Source organism: Crocodylus porosus, unplaced genomic scaffold (assembly GCF_001723895.1).
Source record: "Crocodylus porosus isolate Cpor-Errol unplaced genomic scaffold, CroPor_comp1, whole genome shotgun sequence".
NCBI classification, from domain to species: Eukaryota; Metazoa; Chordata; order Crocodylia; family Crocodylidae; genus Crocodylus; species Crocodylus porosus.
In genome coordinates this window covers 34,076,946-34,102,700 of record NW_017728943.1, presented here as the reverse complement: position 1 = coordinate 34,102,700, position 25,755 = coordinate 34,076,946, and the positions used below count along the sequence as shown (strand labels likewise).

The 25,755-nt window shown below is 39.3% G+C and overlaps 1 protein-coding gene across 4 annotated transcripts in view; it reads left to right on the top strand.

Moving 5' to 3' along the window:
* Window positions 1-25,755, top strand: part of KIF16B (kinesin family member 16B) — a 253,928-nt gene that overhangs the window by 226,697 nt on the left and 1,476 nt on the right. For all 4 annotated transcript variants that reach the window (XM_019549135.1, XM_019549136.1, XM_019549133.1 and 1 more), the window contains one exon: window positions 5,258-5,341. In XM_019549135.1, the coding sequence (XP_019404680.1) occupies window positions 5,258-5,341 (84 nt within the window). The remainder of the gene's footprint in view (window positions 1-5,257; window positions 5,342-25,755) is intronic.

The following is a 25,755-nucleotide window of genomic DNA, read 5'->3' as shown; positions in this document are numbered from 1 at the left end:
CTGTGCCTCAGCTTCTTCATCTGTAAAAAGATTTGTTCCATAGCAACACAAGAAATCTATAGCAGGAATAAAAAACACTGTTATCATAGTATTGCAAAGGTATTACAACTAAGTTGCAAATAACTGTTTACTTCTTTATATCTCTCATTTCATAGCAGCTGTTGGTAGATATGGAAAACATGGCTAAACTTTTTGCCAGGAACATGCTAAAACACATTAATAAATCCCTTTTATGCAGTCTTCTATCTGTTTCCTTAGATTATTTAAAAACACCCATTTTTTTTTTGCAGTTGAGCCAGAAGAAGCTCTAAGTATTTTAGCACTGTGTGTATGTATAACAAAATTTGTGTCAGAGCAATAATATCATTAAGCATAGTAAAGAAATGATTCTGCAGTCAAAATAAAAATTAGAGATCTTGCACACCACATGCAGAAGCTTCCCAGGAAATCATTCTAACTCGCTGTTTCTGTCAAACGGGAATATGCCTGTTAATTTCCCCTGACAGAAAACACATCACCTCATCAGCAGCCCAAGAAAATGACAAAACATCCAAACTGTAGAAGAGTAACTGCCAACTGCTTTTTAGCAGTACTGCACCAAGGGGATAAAAGCCATGTTTGAACAAATCTAGACCAGCAGAAAAGAAGAAATTTTGCATCACTATCTTTAATGCAGTATCATTTAACATTTTTGGTGAGAAAAGCTCCTTCTGTTTTTTCAAGGTGCAGCTCCCTTTAGGCATTCATAAAGCGTTTATACATGTGATCTGGGAATGTGTGTGGCGGGGGGGGGGATGGCACTTCAATTACAGCAGCTCCAAGAGATGCTCTAATTAAAGCTCCTGGAGCGTCTCATGTATCAGCATCCCCACGCTTCAGAATGGCAGCGGGGGTACTTTATCTCAAGCTTGTTGAACAAGCTTGAGATAAAGTGCCTCCGCTGCCATTTTGAAGTGAGGAGACACTAATATACAAGACTCTGGGGGCTGCTGGAGCGCAGTAATTACCACGCTCCGGTAGACTCGATTAATCATAATTACAGTGCATCAGAGCAGCCTCACAGCCCGTGTATAGTTGGATACGAGGCTACCTGAAAAGTAAGTTGACTTAAAAGAATCATTTTTAGAGCTGGAGTCTCTTTGTATCTGGATGCTTATGTAATTATTTTACACTTGTTTCTGCTGAAACAGAGATTTGTATGCAAAATTTAGCACCTACAGACATCTTGTGCATTTGGGTGTATGAACAAATGAATTCGGTGGAGGTGCATATAAATGTTGAGCATGTTAATCTCTGGCAAATGTCATGCAATTTGAAGTTATTTTACAGTTTCTTAAAGTCTTCATAGATTACAACTTTGCCATTCACTGATTATTAAAATATTTGCTACTAATGGTAGGCTTAAATACCGACGACATTTTACAGCTTTTTAGTTTCTGAGGCATTTCAGGTGAACTGTCTAGCTATTGTATTCATTTTTTAAAATTTATTCAGAACCTTGTGGACATCTCAAAAGTTGCATCAAAATAGAAATTGCTTTTTAAAAAGTGGCAAAATGTTATTATTGGAGTATTATTTACATGTTGCAGGGCTTTTTAGGATTAAGTCCCAATTATTATAGGATGGAAACCAATAAACTAATAATTCGTAACCCGGGTGCCAGGACACCTCGGGGTGCCTTGGGATCCTTTTGAGGAGGGGTGTCACATAATGTTAACACTGCTAAGGTGTGCAAATGGGATTCGCAAGATAAACCCAGAGATTTCAAATAGGAATTCATAGCGTTAAAAACTTTCAGACCTGTTGTCATCTCTGAGTTCTGTGCAGCAGAAGATTTGCTCTATTATTTTCTGTAGTCAAAAAACAAATGAAAAGTAAGAGCTGGCATACAGTGAGTCTAAAAATGTTGAGAACCACTCAGACATTTGATGTTTGTAAGAGGGTGCCATTAAATATAGGAGATACACGAAGGATTTTTCCCCAGAAAAAGGCAAAAGAATTCTCCCTTTTATACAAACGTTTTCATGGTTTACTGGCAGCTGTAATGGGACAGTTGTCAGTAATATAAAAATGTTGTAAGCTGCAACAGTACTATATACACACATATGGAAAACTGAATACTTGTGTGTGTGTATGTGTGTGTGTAGGATGGTGCTCAAAAGGCAGGAATCCTATCCTTTACCTTTTAAAAAGGAACAATTCTGAAATGTAGTGCAATACTAAGAACGTGCACACACATACATGTGTACACATACCCTCTCCAGAAAAATGGGTATGTGTTTACCTCACCATTGTATATAGTTGTCCACGGGTCCATCCGTAAGGGCGCGAATCAAGCACCCATGGGTCGTCATGGGGTCCTGCCCCCGCCTTACGTACTCTGGAGTGACTCCCGCTCCCAGTCTGCTCCCGCCAAGTCCTCCTGCCACGACTTTGATGATATTGGTTCAGTGATTTTCCTTGGCGGGTGCACGTCCAAAAACGGGTCTCCTGTCCAGTCCGGTCTAGGGTCTTCGAGGGCTCCTGCCTCCCCTACACCCTCGCCCGAGCCTCCGCACAGTGAGTCCCAATGGTGCTCCCCTTTACCTCAGCGAGGGTCGGGGTCTCTTTTCTCCCAAAAAGAAAGTCCTTGTAGCGACCCCCGGGTCGCTCGGTAAGTCCCGGCAGGGTCCCCTATGTATAGCCAGGGTCCACCGTTCCTGCCAGGGGTCCGTCTCCCAACAGTCCTCCCTGGGTCAGCCTGCTGCCGCCGCCTCTGGCCACGGGCCGCTCCGGCCAGGGCTGTGGTGGGGGAGCTTCCCCACTCCCAGCCCCCACCACCCGATCAGTGGCCCTGAGGGCCCTCCATCCCTCATAGCTTGCCCCACGGGGCCCTAGCCGGCTCCAGAAGGTCCTTGCCGGGTTTCCTCCTGCCGTCCACCGTGCTGCTGCTCCCCTGCCGGGAAGCTCCTCCTCCTCTGACTCCTTCCGGCCCCCGCTGCTCCGCACTGGCGCCACTTTTGAGTCCGCCGGCTCCTCGCGGCACCTGGGAGAGTTAATTAAAGCGCGTGTCGCCGGTCTCCGCACAGAGATTCCCTCCCGGGCTTTCGCGCCGGCTCCGGCAGTGCCGCGCCTCTCACGTCCCGCATTCCCGCGCTGCTGGCTCCGGCCGGGCGTGCTCTGCCCCACCCGGTGAGTCCCGGGGCTGCCTGGGGTCGGGGCTCTTCCACAATAGTGGTTACGTAATACAAGCCTACATAATAAAGCTGCTTTAAAGGTCTTGAAGGGAAGTGACTATTAGCATCAATATTTTTGCATGAATGAAGAAGAAAAAATGAGTGATACAGTATATCCGAAGGACATTGTTTGTTATATGCTGTGTTTATCCTGTTAGCATGAGAAAACAGGCAGAAAGTGGTGTTGGAAACTCAGGGAACTCTCAGAGGGAAAATTGATGTTTTGGAGAGAAACTGACCTCCTGCCTGCCCACTTGATATCACTCTTTTGAATGCATCTCTGTAAGATACCCATGTTAGGATTTAACAAGTGAATGGGGTTCAATACTGGTGCTAAAAAATACTACAGAAGAAGGTTGACATTCAAAGCTAGAAACAAAACTCATAATTCAATATATAGGATGCTTCTGTTATGCTGAATTGTAAATTCCTTATGCCCAAACACAGGATAACAGATGGGGCTGGACGGTGAACACAAGGCTGGTCTGTAGGTCAGATCTGGGACACAGACCAACTTTGCACACTGGAGCCAGCATGCACACACAGCATGATGTGCCCATGCTGGACCACCCCACATGCTGGATCCTGTGCATGGGCCTGATCTGTGAGCCCTGAGCTGGTCTGGTGGGGTGCCTCATGCAGTGTGTCTTGGATTGACCCCCAGTACCACATGCAGCCCATGCCAGCCCCAGTGTGCACCCCCAGTATGTCTGTGGGGCCAACCTGGACTAGCTCTGGAAGCACACAGGGATGGTCTGGCATAGGCATGGCATGCAGTTCTTGGGGTCAGTTTGAAACCCACAGGTTTGACAGCCCCTGCCCTACCTAGCATAATATATATTCATGCTAGGTAACAATTTTTATTTTGTTCGCTTCACATCTTCAGGCATCCAGGAATTTGTGCAACAAGAGTTATTTTTAAACGGAGATTCTATCCAGATAAATGACTAAAACAGTGTGGCTGTAGGATTACATTTTTGTGTCTCAGCAGTTTCTCTGTTCAATAAGTCTAGTTCTAAAATAATATTTTAACTGCCATCCCAGCAAACTGAGCCTGTACTCTGGGAGTGAACTTGCTTTCTTTGGCATCACTATCAAGAATTATTGAGCCAGCCAAATTACACTTTTGTTGACACTACTGCAGGCTCATCCTTTTCTGTGGGTTTGCACAGGTACAGCATTTGTTAACAACTTAACTTGACTAGCACATGTTAACAATTCAATTTCATGATGCACAAGAAGGAATAGAGTCCTGTTGACTCTCTTGGTTGTACTGACTTCTGCAGGTCCAGCAGGATTAGAAAGAAGTGAAATTAAAGAGGTTTAGTTCTGAATATCTACATGGAATGTGTCTGTTGCATAAGTAAGGGACATATTTATATAGCGATATTTAGTAATTTTACTACCAACTCTTTTAGTAGTTTTCAATAGGCCTTTACTATATACATGTGGCTTCTGGATAGAGACTCTGACGTTAGCAATATGTGATCCCAGGCATTACAGTTACTCAGTGAAATGCCTGAACTGGTGTTATGTTTTGCTAATGGTAACTTTTAGTAACTAGGCTTCCATTGGCCAAACCTCAACATACTTGTATGAAAAAGCATGACTTGAGTAAAGACTCTCAGATCCAGTGACCAAAACAATATAGTTATTAAAGACAAGTCTGAACAAATGTCCACATAGCTGAGGTAAAGCTGACCGTGATTTTAACAGACCAGATCTGAACTTCAATATTATACAAAACACCTGAGCAAAACACTTATATACTACCTGTACCCAGTGTAATATGCAAGTTCACTTTGCAAGCTTTTAATTTTATGTTGGTGAATAGTGACATTCTAACGACAATATCAGTCATGACAATGCACCTATTGTCTTAGTATTGCTCCAGATTGTATTAATATCACTAGAAATGAATAATGTACAGTAGCTTGTGAATATTTGTATTTTTCCCCCTAATCACTTTAGGCTTTAAAAAGAAGTTTCTCTTTTAAATTTGTCATCTACAGTATCAATTCAATCTTTTATGTCTATTCCAGCTTGCTACCTTAGAATTCCCACCAAAGAAACTCTTTGGAAACAAAGATGACCGAGTGATTGCAGAACGACGGAGTCACTTGGAGGTAACAGTACCTTTTTAAAAACTTTTGAAAGGATATTTAAGTAGAGTTCTGTCTGCTTGACCAATGGGAACCATTTCCATATGGTAGAAGCTAAACAGTCTACTTGTGTGAAGTTACTTATTGCTTCATTTAACACAGGAGATGGCAGCAGTAGATTGCAGAATTATGAAACAGGCCTATAAAAAAAAAAAAAAAAAAAAACCAACCTTCTTCTCTTAAAAAACCTGCATCTTTGGAGTTGATCATAGGAGATGCATTTATTTAAGCGGGAAGATATGGATGAGATATGTGTTCATTGTAGACAGATGGTCTGAATTTTAGGGTGAGGCTGTAAAGAAGCTTCCTCCTTTAAACTCAGTTCATTAACTGGCATACGATAGGCATACGATATTTCATCATAATTAATCCATCAGAATATCTGGAGATGAGGCCAGCAGTTTTTAGACATCATTAAACTTTATTTGTAATCTAAGTTTCTGAATGTACTTTATTCATAGTTTTAGAAATAAGTTTGATTATAGCTGTATCAATGGTTGCTAATGATGGTTTTCATATTGATTTGTTGTGCTGTGCATACAGTACAGTTCCAACAGCCAGCCTCTTCTAGCAATCCTACCAGGCAGCTCCACAGTCTATATTTCATTATTAACTCATTAGTTACCAGGTTTCTCTGTGGTGCTGAGGATAAGAAAATGGTAAAATTGGTACTTAAATATGCATTACTAGGTATCACTTTTCAATCCTGATAGTGGGGTTGCCAGTGGGGTTATTCATTATATCTTTTTCATTAAGGTAATAGCAAATTAAACTCAGTTTGGAAAAAAGAAAAAATTGCATCCTACTTTGTACTATTTGCTTTATATTTTTCCTACATCCTGCAGCATTTTTCTGTAGACCACAAACAAATGCATCTTCCCATTGAGTTTGGGAAGACCCTATATGCGATTACAAAATTTAATGTTTTCTGTTTCATGTTCTTCTAGAAGAGGATTAAATACTTTTCATGTTAAATCTGTGGTTGCATTCCAGTCTCAGTACAAAAATCAATTTCCATATTCTTATGTCACAACAGAAATGTAATCCTTTAATCTTTCAGAGCCTTTATTGATTTTATTAACTGATTTATTGTAATGTTTATACCTGCACATTTACATGTTCTGACTGCTGCATCATGGTGTTTTCATCATAGTCCTATAGTATTTATACATGCATGCATCTTTATGTGTGTATGCATTTATACTCACTTCAGTTAAGTTATAAAAAGCTTATTACCTATATATTGTGCAGCCAATACAGTAATGTCTGGACACTATTTGCATAAATACATGCTAGAAGTACACAGTCTCATATCACTCGGTAATCCCTTATTAAAGAGAGACCTCAAACTCAGAGCAACTGAGGAGTTCAGTGGCCAGAGAGAAATAATCTATGGAGGCCAGTTTCAACCAGTTACCAGCACCTTGTCAGGAAGAACCGGGCTATAGAAATTTCTGGTATTGTTCCATAAAAGTGGGCTAACTTCTGGACCACCAGTGACACTATATTTCATTCATTATTCATTCATTATTAAGTTGTTTGCTAGATGTTTCATGACTTTCAGTGACTTTTCACAAATCTCAGCACATTAAACAGTTTCTGAAAGCAAACGGGCAATCCACAAAACATGATAATGTAACATTCTATGAGCCACCTACTTCGTCTAAAAGGTTGGCTGCTATATTATGTACCAATTGACATTTTCTTGTGGCCTTCAAGGCTAATCCCAGATAGAGTGCATTTCAGTAGCCTAATTTAAAGATGATAAATGGCTTGGATAGTCTTGGCAAGGGTTACTGTTTCTTGGCCATTTGACTAGGGATTTCTGACAGGGGAACTGAATGAGAATAAAGACTGGAGAGCACACTGCCTTGATAATCAACAGACACATGACAATCATCTGGTTCCATTTTTCCATATTCAGCTAGCTTTCATCCATATGCATACATCTTTCTGGATCTACAGAGAGCAAAGTACCAGCTCTCTGTAGATCCAGCTCTCTGTAGATACCTGAATTCAGTGGGAGGAAAAAAAACCAAAATGGAGCTGACAGTTTTCAGCATATTGGTAAGATTACATTCCATAGTTTTTCAAAATTGCCAATTGAGGCTGCAGGGCTGGTGTTTTCCCGCTAGCATACATTGTTACAAATGTCCACAGGCTCATGTCATTTCACCTGGATAACTGGGAGTTAATATAAGTTTTTTAGAAGGATCGTAGACTGTTTCCCAGCAAAACCAAAATTTATATTCAGTTCAAATACCCCTCCTGTTTATTGGATAGGAAGATTAGTAAGAGAGTGATGTAACCATGGATGTGTACTATTGTCACAATGTTGCATGAACTTGAATTTTGCACGGTCACTAGCTGAACTGCAGCATTTTTCTCTGATGGATGAAAATCAAGGCTGATTGCTGTTCTTATTCATTACTCAGATGCCTTAGTTCCAGTAGTATTGTAATCTTGCAGAGACTGTCACTGTTTCCTGGACTATTTCCATCAAGGACAGGATAGTAAGACTCTAGTGATTAATCACATTCAATTAGTATCTTGTCTCCAGTGAGCAGCAACAGCTTCTTTTCAGAAGAACACAAGTTTTAGAGGGTATATTTAGGTTTTTCTTACATTTTTTTGACTAAATTGACGACAAAAATCTAAATATCTTAGTTCAGTGCTGTCCAACAAATCATTGTGTTGTGTCTTAATTAAGCTGTCATGTCCAACGAAGGTCATCCATTTGCCGACAAGAATTGTTTTCTTGAATCAACAATCAGCAACTGTTTGCAAGATTTAAGCTTACATCTGTTCCAAAACAGTGAAACTTCTCAAAGTGGAAACTGTCTAAGGAGTAGAATTTTTTCCACTGGGCAATTTCAAAATGAACTAAAGATACAACTTTAATTATGCTGTAGTATAAGCTGTTTATTCATTAAACACTTAGTTTAATTGGCTCACCTTGGAAGGCTGTGGTCAAGGAAATTTTCCTCCTGCTTGATGATAGCAGCATTTGCCAAAACCATCCTTTTGCAAGAACATGCGGTCATTTTTCAACTGTTTAATTTGTATGTGTTTTTGCTGTTACTGACTACTACCAGGCAGAGCAGAACTTTTGCAAAGAGCTGAAGACCATTTTGCTTTTATTTTGCCGGAACCTGGATCTTTGAAAACTTGATATAAAACTCCTTCATTTGGGATTGGGTAAGAGCATAAAGACCCAGCACATTCTCATGTAACTGAAAAGGCTCCAGATACCTCCCCCCCCACCAAATTAAGGTCCTTGTGATTGTGTATAAATGTGGTCAGCATGTAAATAACTTGAAGTTGCATATTTATCCAGAAAAGTACTTGAAAAGTACAGAATTTTTGCAGGCATTTATTGGTAAGATAATTAGGGCCTGGACACATGATAACCTCCCTAGCCACTGGTGTTGGAGCACGGGGGGGAGAGTGGACACAGGATATTTAGCACTGCACTGATGTAATGTTGTAGAATCTGGGGTATCCTGGGCAAGAACAATTGTAAAGTACACCGATATAAGTTAAACCAGTGTAGGTTTTCTGCATTTGCAAACACCCTGGGGAAGCTATTTGTTCAATGTAAATAACCAGTGTATATAGTATACCTGTTCTTCTGCTGGCAAGTCCCTGTATGAGTGCCAGCTGCAGCACCTACTGTGATAACTGCTCATCTGTCTGCTCCAAATCCCAGTGTACCTTACACTTATTTATATAAGTTCACAAAACTGACATAAATTTCACCATTGTTAAAATATCATAGGTCCAGGGAAATAAATAAAGGGAAGCTCTGTGTAACTTACTGGTATAATTTGGAGAGTGTGTTTTGGAATCATTAGTATGCTGTATAATTGTAACATAAGGGTTTTGACATTTACTTTGCTAATATAAAATGCAGAACTTTTCAAATAGCCTCCACCACTCACTTGGCTATATTGAATTACTATTACTTAAGCTTCCACAGAGAATTACCTTTACTCCCAAAGACCTGGAGCTCCTAATTGTATTTAAAATTACCTGCGGTAGACTTAAATTCTTGATTTTAACAGTAAATGCTCTATTTGCTGTCTATTAATTCAGTGTTTCATCAGAGACCTGTTGCAGGGTAAAACTCTAAATTAATTGTTCAGCAGTTTAAAGACAGTAATTTCACTTTCAAGCCAACCTTGCTTGATTAAATCCGCCTTAACTGAACCAGCCAAGAATTCTGTTGATTAAAGTTAATGAATAGAAGTTAGCATACATTTATCCTTTCACGTAATTAGGCACCTGAAAGTAAAGTTATACTGTCCTGTTTTTGTTTATGAAACTACAAATGATGTTATATACTCTTCTTCTTTAAAGAAAACTTACAGAATCTCCAATGTTTGAGCAAAACGTTTTTCAATATATTTAGCTGTTACTAGTAGAATCCAGTTGCTTAATTACTTAGGTAGTTTAAATTTACTCTGGTTATCAAAGTTCCCTGAATTCCCAAATATTCCTGCCCTCACATGTCTCTGTTCCCTAAATGCCAAATTCCCCTAATTTTTTTTTTGTCTCTTAGAAATGCAGTTTCTCTAATGTACTTTACAAAGAGAATTTAGTATCCTCATTCCGTTGAGCAAACAGGAAAACTTGAAGACGTGAGTAACCTGTATCACATGGGGTGCATCTACACGTGATTTACTGTGGACTTGACTAATTAGCTCTGCGGTGAAGCGTCACCATCTACATATGTGCTGGTATTAGGATGCAGTAAATGAATTACCTCCATCATAAGACTATGACTTATGGCAAGGACTATGTTACTGTCAGGGACAGTACTATCTTACAGCGGAGTCATTTACTGGGAAGAAACACATGTGGACAGTAACCAGGACCATAGCATTTTGAGCTGGGATGGAGCGAACCCAGGCTGGCGGCAGGCTTGAGGGGGATCAGCCACACAGGTCTACAATTTTGGCACTTGTGCCCAAGCCAGCCCCCCTTCTGCCCAACACCACCACCCGGAGCCCAGGGCTGATGCCTAAGCCTGCTGCCAGTCCCGGGCTGCTCTGCCCCAGCTCAAACTGCCGACTCCAGTGCAAATTGCATTGGAATTTAGTAGCTCGTGTGGATTCATCCATAGATAATTAATAAGAATCACATATGTTTCCTGAAGAATTTGACTCAACTTCACAAAAGCTTGTGTTCTCTGTAGATCTTATTTTGTTAGTCTATAAGGTGTATATCTATCCTAACTTATTATTTGGACTCTCTGTCCAAAATCTTGCTTACTATATCAGGCTACCTTCTCTACTTCTGCTGTGACCCAGGTACTCAGTGACCATGATGATTATTGTAGCAGCATTCCAACCATCTGTTAATAATTGTCTTCTGCTATTCTCTCTCATTGGGATCCTTTTCCCTATTCTGATTGCTCCAGTTTCTCAGTTCTGTTTATCTGGAGCAAAATAAAGCTAGAAAAATATCCGATCAGTGGAGTGTCCACAGGCAGCACTTCAGCCAGCAGGAATCTGTTTGCTTCCTCTACAAAGAGATGAGGAAATAAGTGAGTGCCAAAAATGTTCCAGTGTACCAAAGCAGGTCCCTTTAAGCTCTGAAAGAGTACAGGCTTCCATCTTTCTTCAGTTATTTTTTTTTCACGTTTATTATTTTGTGAACCTCTTCAGAAAATAGTCGTTGAGACTCAATTTACTTAAAATTAATAATACAGTTGTTCTTAACCTTCTAACTTCTTGGTGCGGGCTGATGGGTTTTCTACGGAAGGCAGTAACTACCTAATTAAATTATGCCTACAATATTCTTTGAAGGCTAAGAAAATTATCAGATTACCCAAAACAACTGAGCAGTCATATTGCCAGCTTGAAGCAGTCAAAAATCAGTCCCCCAAAATATAATTAAAAAGAGCTGCTGAGAGTGCTGTCTTCCGTTTTTGATCATTTAAGGTTTTTGTATGCAGCCACGAGGCCAGGCACTTCAATCTTATTTATAGAGGAAAGCTGAAGTTCTGATGTAAGTTGCATGACTTCAAGAAAAAAACCATCCAACATTGAGACCTGTGGAAAATATAATTGACAACCGTAGAATATCCAAGCAGATTTATTTATTCTCAGAAAAATAAATCTAAGGTAAAACTGCATCTCTTTGTTCTTGTATCTCTTATTCTGCTCTAATCAACAATGAAGTAGTGCATGCTGACATTTAAATGTCATCATTAGGTTTTAGAGTCAATGCCCCAATCGTATAAATAAGGGCATCTGAGTTAACTCTAAGCCATTGTCTGAAGAGGTTTGCAATGGAGTCTTTTCACACCCAGTGAACATTTTGACATTTTCTTTGCAATTATGAGAACTGCAAAATCTTAAAATGAAATGTTAGATCCTGTAGCATTTGAGCTTGTGATGAAGGCTGCCCTGATCCATTAGATTGGCTGCTGACTCACGGCTTTCCCACCCCTAGTCTGCTTGCTAATTGAGCCAACCTAAGTCACATTATTTACAGGTAAATACAGAGGACTATTTTAATATTAAACAAAGAAAATAAACTTGTTAATCAAAGTGAAGTGTGATAAATAAAAATTGCCTTTTTCTGTTTGATTTTCATGTCACTGAAGCCAGTTACAAAGAGCTGTCAAAACTGCTGATTAAAAGTCAGTTGAAAGTGATTATTAAAAGAAAATTGTTAGATTTTCAGTGATGAGCTTGCAGCACCTTTTTTCTTGAATTATAAGAGCTTCTTAAGAAAAACTTAAAGCTAGCTTCCTTGTTAACCAATTTCTTCCAATTTGAATGTAACATGGAAGCATGTGATAGCATGGAAGTAACTATTTCTCTTAGAAGCAGCTGTACCAGGCGGACTTTTAAAGATTTCTAAATTTATTCTGAACCCCCATCCATTCTCATGAAACCATAACCATTGTTGTTCTCATGCGGTAACTTGTTACCCCACCCACATAAACAAAATGGAACCCGTGACAACAGTACAAATGTACCAAAAACTATTTATTAAATATACAGATTGTTCAAAAGAGTGTTTATGATGATTTGAAGAAAATTTAAACTTGTTTTAGAGTTTCAAAACGTGAATGAACAATTTGCTAAGTCTGCAGTTCGCACTCTTTTTAAGCTAACAATTACTTCCAAAAACATTTCCTAACTGTTTTAACTAAATATTGCATTCCTCACAGAGCAGCAGTGATATACTGTGGTACACACAAACAAATTGCTTATAATGTTCATGTTTCCCGGTTTTGCACTCATCTGTCCTTGGACAAAAAGCACAATGTCCACTCATACTTCCAAAAGGTTCCACTGGGGTGCATTGTGGCAATTTGTAACTTAGGGCACTTGTACCAGACTTGACAGACTTAGATTACGTGTATCCATCATTCTTCATTTTATTTGTCTGTCAATCAACTGTTCTCCAAGCTCCTGAAAAAAAACAACCCATCTTCCTAAATGTGATCTTTGCTTCCAGTTTGCATTGTGGCCTAGCCAAATGACGAGGCTGGCAATAGCAACCATATCCAGCATATTGATTTTCTGTCTGCAGGTGGTCATACAGACTAAGTGATCAAGGTTATCCACACCACCCTTTTTTTTATTGTAGTCATGGATGATGTCTGCCTTTCTTTGCTCTCCACCCACGGACAGGTCATGGTGCATGCTTGACAGCAACAGCACAATTTTGGACTGCTTTGGAACATAGGAAACTAGGGTGAGTTCCCCATCAAAAGCAAAAATGGATGGAAAAGTTTTCCTTCTTTGATTTGCTTGCATTTTGCTTGGGATATCAGCCTTGTTTTTCCGAATTGTACCCACATAGGTCAAGTTCTGCTATAGCAGTCTTTCTGCCAGGTCAGTACTTGTGAAGAAACTGTCGCCCACAATATTCCTTCCAATCTTGTACCAGGGATGAACCAGTTTTTCAGTGACCTGGGTACCAAGATTACCTTGGCGTGGAGCTTCTGGTTGCTTGCCCAGGTAGATGTCTCTAAACAGGGGGAAGGATGTTGCTGCATCACAGCACCACCAAATTTTCAAGCCATATTTGACAGGCTTGCTGGGCATATACTGTCTGAAGGGACAGTGACCCCTGAATGCAGTGAGTAGCTCATCAGCTGTCAGGTGTATTCCTGGAATATACCATTTCCTGAACTGTTCCACAAATTGTGTCCATATATCTCCAAAGGCAGCACGCTTGTCAATGGCTCTCCTTTCCTCACATGTCAGTTTGTTCTCAAATCTCAGGTAGTTGGTGATTTGATGGAATCGTTTTAAACTAATGGTGGCATGGAAGAAAGGACACCTGGTACGTTGCTCCCACAACTTCTCCAGTGCCTCATGACCACCATGGTATAGACCACTCAGCAGTAGGAGGCCAACGTAGGCTTTCAGCTGTGTTTCATCCAGCTTTTTCCACTCCTTTCTATTTTCAAGGTGGCTGCCATTCCACTCTCTGAATCTTCTTTCTGCCTCTCTGTTTGTTTCTCTTATAACAGTCAGGATATCTTGCGAGAGAAACAGGTGGAACGTTTCCACCACTGAGTCTTTATTACTTTCTCTTGTTGCCCCAGCACTTTCATGAACTATGTCTTGGCTGTTCTCCAATGATGTATTAGCTGTGGACTTCTTTCCCGCACTCTGCCATTCCTTCCTCTAAAGGTGTCATCATTTGCAGTGTTTCATGGGGGTGGTGGCAGTGGTTCTGCTCCACATCCTGCTGTAGTTTTCATCGGTCTTCCACAGTGGCCCTGGGCTGGTCCTCTTCCCTTTCCCACTGGAAGTGTTGGCATCAATTCTGCTTGTGGCACCAACTCCTCCTCACCTGAGCTGAATGAAACTTCCATAGACGCATGGACTTCTTGCTCTGGACAATCTCCCATGTCTGGAACAAAGTCAGCATCCTCACTGCCTTGGGATAAGATTTCATCAGGGGATGTGTTGCTGTCATCTCTGGTTACCTATGCAAGACATGAATATGTGCTGCCTTCTCATCCTGGACTGCAGAAAGAAAAGAAAAATGTGACTACTGCTGAATGCATATAAATAACAATCAAAGACAAGCCTGTGTCCTCCTGGGCACAGAAGCCAGAGACCAGCATCCACCCTTTTGCAGGCAAGCCAAATGTGGGTGGATGTTGTTTGGAGACCACGTGTGCAGGAACTTATTGACAGCAGGTAAAAGGGGCATGAGGGGTGTCAAGCCCTTACCATTGAAGGGAACTCCATAATGTATGCTGTATTGCAGAATGATGTTGTTCTGTTTCTTCTCTGCTGCCCCTTTGTTCTTTGTCCTCACTTACAACAAAAGCAGGGCAAACTAGCTTGTATATTATGAAAGGGGCATGAGAAAAGAGAGCAAAGGTGGATTTGGGTGTGACAAAGGGTTGGGTGGTTGTTGTTGTTGTTTTAGCAAAGGGCAAGGTGTTTTGATGACCTTGCAGCCTGCAAACAAAATGGTTAGCAAAAGGGATTACCACATCTTCTGCAAAAGCAGAGTGGAGGGTGGCTATCCATTAGTTACCATGGATATCTGAAGTGGAGAGGAATGAGGTGTGAATAAATGCAGACCTTTCAGATGCATGCACCCAAAGTGGTCAAACAGGTCTAGGTTTGTCATTTATACAGAAATTGCATTGGGGTAACAAGTTACATTAACATAGGCTTGGGGGAAGCCATATGGAAAAACACATTCACACCTGGGGTAACATGTTACCCTGGGCAGTTTTTCATCCACAGAGAGCAAACCATTAATGTAAGCTGGCTGTTCTTTGGGGATATTGTGCACTGCCGTGCCAGTGACAATGTTCTAAAAAGAAAGAAATTAAAATTAATTAACTTTAAGATACTGCACAAAATATGTGTCTGGGGTAGGAAATTACCCCATGGGAACGTATAAAGGTTAAAGAGAGATGAAAGCTGGTTTGTTTGTTTTTCATTATGTATGTGCATATAAACCTGATTTTTTTTTTTGGTATTAGAAAAGTAAACAACTTTGGGAATTTCTAAAGCTTGATTGTTCCTGTGAAAGTGCTGGTTGCACTGGTCTCAGACCTCCTTTTAATCTCAGAGCTTCATTTCCATAAATGCTGTGCTGCTAGTTCAGGACTCACGGTTTATATTTCTGATAAATGAAAAATTATGTAGTAGGGCACAAAGAGAAAGGACAGTAGATTCCAAAAGACCCCTGATATACCAAGACATCATAGACCCCTGAAGTATAGCAAGTGTTTAAGTGTATCAAGGATAATTGATTGTTTTAGCGGTATAAATAGATTTGCAGTATGTTGAAAAAGTATTCTAAAACAAAAATAGTAGTTTGATGTGAAATGTTTCTCAGCCAAAAATATTTTAGTGCTGGCATGTATGCAGGAAATAAACCCTATAAAGTTAGCCATTTTGAAGCTATTTATCTTACCAGCTTCATAACTCTCAGTGCTCCAACAGTGTTGGCCAAAGTACCTGGTACATGCTTTTGAAGTGGCAGCATTTAAAGTGCGATTTGTAGGAGCTGTCAGCAGTAAAGGGATTAAGCAATTTAACACTTATGGGTGGCACTGTCTTTTGTGTCAGGCACTGTTGGCTTCGAAAAGTCAATGAATTTTATCAATTGATTATATTTAGTAGTTCCAAATAAGACCCAGACACAAAACACTTGGATCCTGTACATTAATTTGCATGCAGGTTATGAAATGCATCAGGAATAAATTCCTTTGAGCTTTGCCTGGAGTCAAAAGAAATACAAAATAGTGTTGGTAGGGAGAATAGTAATAGTTTGTGAATGAAAACCAGAAGCTATTTTCTAGACAAGTTCAATTGAAGCCTCCTGTAACCACCTACTTTCCCTCTCCCAGCCCCCAAGGTCTACTGGATTTGAATGTATTGTTAACAATAAATAGCTTGTTGGACTGATTCAATTTATACTAGTATTCACTGGCTGTTTCAAAGTTGGGGCCAGATTTACAAACCTAAAGTTACTTTTGTCTAGTAAAAATCCCATTTACATAGGTTTTAGGTTCCAATATAAGATTTCAGTTATAGTTTAAAAATTGGATCTTTCATGTTGAAGTACAAAATTAACTTTGTATTTCTTTCTTCTCCAGTATGTTGTTCTTCTCGAAAGGAAAATAAAAGATGCTTTTCTCTTTAGATGTTTCAGTACCAGCCAGTAGTCAGGGAAGGAGTATTATTAATGCTGATTAAGAAATTCAAAACTTGCAAAGTGATTGATTTTTAAACTCGGAGCTTCATTCCCATAAATGTTGTTCTGCTAGTTCAGGACGGATTCCTCTCCATCCCCATACAAATTGAGTTCAGTACTTGCACACCTGTATAGCTTCCCAATAATCCGCTCCCTATATTCTGGGTCTTGAATGTATGAATCAAGAGAGTGTTCAACCAAGGACGGAGGGTCGAACTCAATGCTGTCCTTTTTCAAAACAAGCTTATCAGTCATCCTCCAGTTTTTGATTTCACCAAAGGAAGTTGAGGGTGATGCATGTCGAGTACTTAGGTAGCTGTTTGCCAAGGCCACTCCAACAGGACATGCTGTCACTGCTGGCCCAGGGATGCGTGGTAAATTCAATTCCTTTGTTGTTGTCTGTGAATAGATTTTGACGGGACTTGTTTTGACTTGTGCTCTGGAGGAAAGATTGATTTCCTTCACTAGCCAGGTCTGTTTTGATCTTTTTTTAATATGGCCTCTTACTGCTAAAAGCAGACTCACAGATTCAGCAAGTATATATCAGAGATGTTCTGTGACAAACTACAATATGGTTTTCATTGGAGCTAGTTAAAGCCAATGAATGTAAGCTTCATGGAGGTATTGTAAGAAAAATTAAATCCCTTGGATTTTAAATTAATTTCATTTATTGAATATATAGGAGAATAACTTTGCTATTTGTGAACTAGGCTGACTTGAAAAGTTAATTCAATTGACACAGCATAATAGTAATCCAACATGATATGTTTATGACACTAGACTTCCACAGAAAATTTTTCCAAATACCTATAATGGATAGTTTGGGTTTTGCAAATGTAAAATAGCAATTTTACCTTGAATTTTAACCAGAATCCCTCAGAATACTTTGTATATTTAAAAAATTTAAATTAGCATATTGAGTCAGAGAAAATTATGTTATCACTGTGGATAAAATCTGTTTCAATAAGACGAGCTTTTTTCTTTGTTTTGGAAATGTTGTCCTTTCTATTAAAAGCAGTAACACATTCACCCTGGTGCTATGCAACATAAAAGAAGATTCATCCTCATTTCAGAAAATTTCCAGTACAATATACAGACAGAAGATCTAGGCTAAATTATGGAAAAGTGGGCACGTCTACACATGCACTATAATGCACGGTAGCCTATTACAGCGCATTAAAGAGTCACAGGAAAAACCATGCTATTACACTAATGCACAATAAAATTAGGCTACTGCACACTGAGAGTTACTAAAAAAAAAAAAAAAAAAATTCACTTTTGCTACTGCATATTAGGGCAACCCCATAACCCCATTTAATTCATACCTCACATCAGAGGTACTAAATTTAATGCGTAGAAGCGAAGGCACATTAATGAATGCATAGATGCACCCACTGTCTGAATGCTGTAGAAGTAAGCTTCATGTGAGATTTGGTCACTTAAGAAGTTATTATCCATGGACTCTCAATAAGACTTAGACTCCGACGTGTCCAAGTCACTGCTGAAAATTGGACTTAAGTCCCTTGTGTACTTCTGAAAACATCATCCCTAATCTGCACTGTACATAAATGGTGCATATGTCTCTAGCAGCTCTGGGCCAGATCCTATAAAGGAAAGTTCTGTGCAACTGTACTAAATGAAAAGAGCAGAACACAGTCTCCTGTTGTGTTATGCTGAGGCATGTAATTTTAGTGGAAGACTGGAGTTAACCACTGTCTCTTAAGAAAAATCATTGTATAGGCACCCAGAGTCACAGTATCTGAGCATTCAAATTAATTCTTGTGACTTAAAATGTGGGGGAATTGGAAATCAATGTATTCCGTAAGAGAGGCATTTTATTACTTCTTTTTAGGTTTTCATTTTATATTTCTTTCTGGTCCCTTGAGTAAGAAATGGAATTTTCCTGATGGGTCAGAGTTAAGGTGCGATGACTGTGGAGGAGTGTTAGAGACAGGAGACTGGGTTTCTTTTTCAAACAGTATTATTAATTATTATGGTTGCATTCAACCTAAGGGAAGCCAGCAGATAATGGTTTCTTAGACAACACAAGCAGCTTACAGCACAGGCAGTGAAGCCGTGATGTCTTTTCTGCAACATATACCCTGTTCCACAAAAAGCTTTTCTCTCTTTTCTTGCCCTCCTGTGCAGCCTCTATAACTAAAAGTGCTGCTTTTCTTTATTAGTGAGAGCACATCATAGCCATCTGAAGAAGAAGCATGTCTGTAACCAGGAGATCTTCATCTTGCAAGGGTCAGGGGTTAAGGTTGTGTGGGGGATTCTCAGGAATTGGTTATGTCCATTGTGCACAGCTGCATGTGGAATTGAAAGGGTGTCGTGGAAGGGAGGCCACTGTGAATGCATGTTGTGTACACGTAATGGAAGAGTGGTAAGGAATGCAAATTCAGGTTGAGCAGCAATTTTCATGATTTTCAGTGATTGCATTGATAGGAAATAAGTATAAGCAGCTTTAACTCTGATTAGACCTAATCAGGAACTGAATAGCAGGGTTTTCACTAAAGGGAGCCATTCCATATTGTTTGGTTGTATTTTGTGGGGCTATTTAACCAAGCATTGTAACTATATGTAATTAAAGCCTACTAATTTGGACTGGATTGTCCTTCACGTAATATTACAATTAATAAAAGGGTGGCCTGAGGTATATATTTAGAAATGTAACAAATATTCATAGAGGTATGTGTCATCTCATTGATTTTAACATGATTTTTATAAAATTGACCATTAACGACAATGCTGTCTAGTTCTGTCGTTTTGTTATAACTAGGGGATCATTTCTGCTTGCTTTCTTTTGCCCTAGAAATAACATCCTATTGCCACTATATTCTTTGCAGCTCTAAGATTTGTTCTATTTCATATGAAATCACAACTGCCTACAGTGATCTCGGTGTATGTGTAGTAGCTAGATGTTCAGGGGTGTAGAGGTGATGCTAGTTACTTCCTTAGGTACCTGAAATACAGCTGAAGATATTGAATGTCACCCACCATAATCCACACATACTTTACATGGAATTACTTTATGATATCTTCAAATGCTTTTCAAGGTAAAGTGAAAAAGAAGTCATGCAAGTGTGGGGTCTTTTATTTTAAAGAAATGTGGGTTAACCAGTTCTTGTAAGAAGCAACTTGAATGTGGTTAGGACTTTCTAAGTCTTAGGCAGGTGGGGTGGGGATGGTAGTCAGAGCATATGGCTTCTTTCGCCTTCCACCACTCTTTGCACCCTGGAATTCTTCCACCTTTTTTCTGTCTCCTGGCTATCTGCCATCTGCTCCGTAGACTAGTTTATCTCACCTACCCTGTGCTATTTAGCTATGAAACGACTGCATCAAGAAACACATTCATTAATGCGCCTTTGCTACTGCGCATTAAATTCAGTACCTCTAATGTGAGGTATGAATTAAATGAGCATTAGGTTGCCTTAATGCGCAGTGGTGAAAGTGAATGCTTTTTCTTAGTAACTTTCAGTGTGCAGTAACCTAATTTTACTGTGCATTAGTGTAATAGCATGGGTTTTGCTGTGACACTAATGTGCAGTAATAGGCTACTGTGCATTATAGTGCATGTGTAGACATGTCCACTTTTCCATAATTTAGCCTAGATCTTCTGTCTATATACTGTATTGGAAATTCTCTGAAATGAGAATGAATCTTCTTTTATGCTGCATAGCACCAGAGTGTTTAGGGGTACACTGGAGATCACACAAGGAGTCACTTCCATATCATTAAGGCTTCATGGCATCTAGAAGACCTCACCCCTCAAGTCTCACTCAAAGCAATAATTCTAACTCACCCGCAGTGACTCCTAGGACCTTTCTGCACATGCAGATAAAGGCACAATGGGATCTAATGTGCAATCCACACAATTGCTTCTCCTGCCATGCCATCAGATGCATGGCAGGATGTGTGATCGTAGGATCGCAAATCATATTTCATCATGCCTTACTGCGCTGGTGAAAAGTACATTGGGAAATGGGCTGCCCCAGCAGCTTGGAGCCCTGTCAGCTGATGGGGCTTCCAGCTGAGGGAGCATGTGTTCCCATGGCTGGGAGCCAGCATCAGCTGGGAGGTCCCAGGCTCAGGGGTGCACGTGAGGCCTTCCCCCAGCTGACAGGGCTGCCATGGGCTGCACATGCAAATTAAAGCTGGATAGAAACCACACATTTTCCAGCCATAACTTTTTAGCTGATTGGACCTTTTTAAGGCACTGTAGTTAATTTGCACATGTAGCCAGTCTAAATTAAATGAACAGTTAGCCAGGTAATTGTTAAATGCATGTAACACATGGGGGGGCTTAGTAACTCTTACTGCTTTCCCACTGTCACTTTCCATATGTGACCCAGAGACATTTTTATGTTATATTTGCCTAAGGAATAGCTAGTGTCTTGATTCAGAATTAAATCACTTGGCAACCTTTTAGCTCCATTCTTCTTTATGGTTACTTTCTCCATTCATCTCTCCACAATACCAGTGGCTGTGCCATCTGGGACCATCTGTTTGCTGAGTGTTTCTTTCTTCTCACTTCTGCTCATGTGCAAGGATGGAAGGCCAAGAGAAGAAGCCAAATTAGCTAAGTGTTTCAGACTTCAGTTCTTGAGAAAAGCAGTGAAACCTTTATCTCTATGACTCATTTTATGGGACCACTTTTAGATATGCACTTAACAAATGCAGTGTCTCCAGAGGGGACTGTTTCTTACCTGTGAGCCATTTATAGAAGACAAAACTTTCCTTCTCAACACATCCCTAGAGTATGTATTAATATATGTCTTCATTTCTAAATGCCATCTTTCTCTTCAGGATGTCTTTGGGAAGGAAGGAGAAGGAAGTTCAATGTTTTTGGTTTTGCTTTAAATTAAATGGTAAGAAGAACATCTGGAAGGCAGAAGTTACGTGCCTTGGACAAGTTTGATAATAAACTAGTTAATGGATTCTGATTTCCTCAGTTATGTTGAATGCCTTTACAACTGAAAGAAGCATCATGTAAGAAATCTGCCTTTTATTGTCATAGCTTAAAAGCTTCTGTGGCCTTCTCTATTCTTGACGTATGCTCATTGCAGGTTACACTCCCATAGCCTTTGCTTCTACATAGGAATGCTGTAATGTTGAGAGTACTCCCACTAAAACCAGCAGGGACAAGTTGCAGAGTCATATGTTACTCAGAATGAGAGAGGACTTCAGTTTGTCCCTTTTTCGAGTACATTTTTATCTTTCCTGTAGAAGACAAGATATCTTTATATGTTGTGTTGTATGAATAGTTCAAACTAAGATTTGATATATAACTTGCCATGAATAGTTCAAACTAAGATTTGATTTATATCTTGCCATTGAAAGATATAACGCTCATGTCAAGAGATCACATACATGATCCTGTTCTGAGCACCACTGGCACTTGCATTAAATGATGGTTCATTGACTTTTTTCAGATGAGCGGAACAAGAATTCTGTTGTTTAACCACGGGTTAGTTTGTTAACATGCCTCCTCCACTGCCTCTTGCATCACTGGGGTCCTCCAATACATTACTTATTAATAGCCTCAAAGCTCTTTTGGCACCTTTAAATACAGGTGCATGCTATATTTATTAGTGATTGTGAGGTTTTAAGGAATTCCAAATTATACTAGAGAGCCTATTTAAAAAGGGTTAGCAAGAGTGAGAAGGACCCTGCAGCTCTCAAGCCAATTTGGCTGGAAGTTTCTTTCACCTTCTCTAAATACTATAGTTGGTAAGTTTTGAAACAGTACAGAGTTTAATGAAAAATCTTGCTCTTCTTAAGCTCAGATATTGGTCTCCGAGGCTGTCACCATTTATAATATATTATGAGAACGTCATTGAGCTATATTCCCTGATAATATGTCACAACCGAAAAGATAATAAGCACCCTTATAGATTCCAGAAAGCTTTCTTTATTTTAATGACTTTAAATTAAGTTATGGATTTATGTTAAAATATATAAAAATATGAGGTCTCCACACAGAGAAACAGTGCAAAAAATCATTAGAATGACATTGCTCTGCTGATGTATTGCACACAAGATGAACACTGGTCTACAGTTAAAGAAGTGAACCTATTAAAATATTAATAATTTTTAATAACTTTTTAAATGGTTACCATTGCACCATTCAGCTAATTAAAATTGAAGGAAAACTGCTCAACCCTGTTCATAAACGAGAAAGTTTCAGTCTTACAAAAGCTTTCTCAACTGTTTGTCCCCTAGAAGTGCTTGCAATGTAAGGTTAAAGCTCTGAGGCCTAAGTACAGATAGGTCACACAATACAGATTTCAAATTAGTCAGTCTCAGGCTGTGACAGGGTAGGACAACCTGAAAGTTCTGAATTATCACCTCTGAAATTATTAGCACAGACTTGTAATGTACATTAAACAAAGAGTATTTAAAAAGTAGCTTAAACTTTTTTGTACTTAGTCATAAAGTTCCTTTATGAAATAATGTCCAATCTTCCTGAGTGTGTGTTTAGACCAAATGATTGATTATTCTAATGTTGTAAAAGCCTAAGTCTGTCTGTCTGTCTGTAATGCTTTATTCGCACTCTGATTGGCTGACAGAAACAGCCAACCAGACTGCTCCAAGTATGGGGGAGTGCCGCCATGATTCAGACAGAGGGTTCTGCAAGAGGCAGAACAGCGGCAGCATGGGGCATTAGGTGGCAGCACTTCATCCCAGCCCCCCAGGCAGTTGGCTAGTATATATTTAAAAGTGTAAAAATAAAGAAGATGCCCTGGTTACAATGCCAAGATCTCATGCTATCACCTAGCATTTAAACACCTAGAATTAAGATGATTTTGTGAACCTAGAATATAAAAGTTTGAACTCTCACAGGTAATTCGAATAGTATTACACAAATATTCCTGCATCAGGTGTATCTATTTTTGTGAAATGAAGCTACAGTGGCTATAATTTTTGTGACTTACGAATGCATAAGTGACTTATGAGTGCATAGGTGTATGTTGAAGACAACTGATTACTAAACTAAATAAGTCAGAACAAATAAATATTGTAATCTTTACTGTTTTAAAAGTATTTAGTGGCCTAACAAATAAAACAAGTAATAAAAACACACCATGAATATTTGTAGTAGTCAAATGTTTTGAATATTCAAAGCTAACCTTACAAGACTGGAATAGATATTCTTTAATCATGTGCATTGTACACTTGGGGTATACCATGGTGACTGGGACCTAATGGCAACATAGTTGGCCTTAATTCACATGTAATGGGGGACATCAAAACGTTTCACTGTACTATGGAATCTTCAATTTTATATCTGGGCAGAGATGTTTTAATTGTACTAAAGCAACAGCATCTTAAGTGTGAAAGACACAACACCTTCATACCGTGGTGCAGCAGCAGCACTGCAGACAGGCACATAAGTAGAGATGGGATTTAAATTGTATTTCTGGCCATAGTGGCCATTGATTGGGATGTTAACATGCAATATGAGGTGTGCAGTGGAAACTGCTGGAAATCTCCATTCAAAATCAGATTCTGTCAAAAAAATAGTGGGAGGGCAATGTTGGTTTCTGTTTTCCAACTCTCTCTTGTATTCATATAGCAATCCCTGTACGGATGTGGAAAAAAATTATAGTCACTATAGTTTCATTTCACACAAATATATATACCTGATTCAAGGATATTTGTGTAGCACTATTACAATTCCCTGGCTTAAACCAAAAATAATGTATTTACAGGTAAGTCTGGCAGTCAGTCATCTAGCTCGCACCGACCAAGGTAAATGCAGTTTGTTTTTTAATGACTGTGACTACAAATGTATGTACTTCTATGAGTTTCAGTCCCTGTAAAGGGGAATTACTGCAGTAACTTTTCAGCATGGTACTAAAATGCAAGCAGTGAACTTGGTTTTACTTTATTTTCTTGATATTCCTCCTTCAGGCTTTACTGGGTTGGAATTTTTTTAAGGGCCCTACTTTGTGAACTAATTATGACAAATGTTGACACTACATCTGTTGCCTGCTTTAAATTACCTCTTAGGCTGTTGGAATTTATCTTGAAGGCATTTTCATAATGACTTTTTTTTTTTTCTGAACACTAATACAACCTGTGGGAGATTTGAATAAAAAAGAAAACCCACCAGTCCTGCCAAGAGAATAGTTTATGTGCCAGCTGCTTTTTCATTATTCTGGTTTTTTTGAGTCTTGGTTTCTTTAACATTAATACAGCTCATTTCTTATCTAGATAAAAAGGTTGTTTTATTATGGAGAAATTCTTAAGAAGAGCAGGTACCATAGATTTTATTTAGAGTTTCCTAAAATTGATAGTTTAAAGCTGGATGTTGCACTGAACAAACTAAACTGCACATTCCTCATGCAGTATTGTACTATTGTAGGAAATATGTATTTCCCCATAATGCATGATTAGTGTGTATTGTCTAGGGTTATCCTTTTTATCCAGTCTGCAACAGAGCAGAAGACTTTAGCCTTTTACTGTAGATACAGTTTTCCTTCTAGCATCTTACACGGCGTCTTTTTTTTTTTTTTTAGTTGCTGTAGTATGTGTCTTGCTTGTAGGCCTGAACTTCAGCCTAACCAATACTATTTTTAAAGCAATGCTGTGTAGTTAAGCTTGGAAAAGGATCAGTTCCGAGAATTCAGAATAGATGTACTTCCTGTTTTATTTTGTAAGAGTAGTGTTTTTTGTGGTGAGACAGGAACCGTTGAAGTTGAGTTGGTACATGTGTAAAAGGCTTGTCAATGGAAAGCACAGACTGAAGAGATTCCAATTCTTTGGAACTTCTGAGAAAAAACAGGAGCTTCAGGAAAAGCATCCCACAATGCCTAGTCCTCTGAGGGTAGATTGGCCTTCTGACCAAAGTCATTGTTGATCCATTGGAGTAATCATTGAGGCAACTGATTTCAGTTATCTAGCTCCCCAGCCTACTCTGTTGTTAAATTCTCTGCTTTAATAAACAAGCTGCAGCCTTGTGTCTCTGTAAGCCAGATGGGTCAAACTTAAACCCCTAAATTGGGTTAATAGCCTTAATATATATTTTGTATATATTTTGTCTTCCACCTTTCATTCATGCAGAAGCAATTCAAATGTTGCAAACACTGTTAATTCATAAGAAGTATTCATAATGATCCCAACAAAACCATACTTAAAGGAAACAGCATTGGTTTTGTAAAAATCCTTTA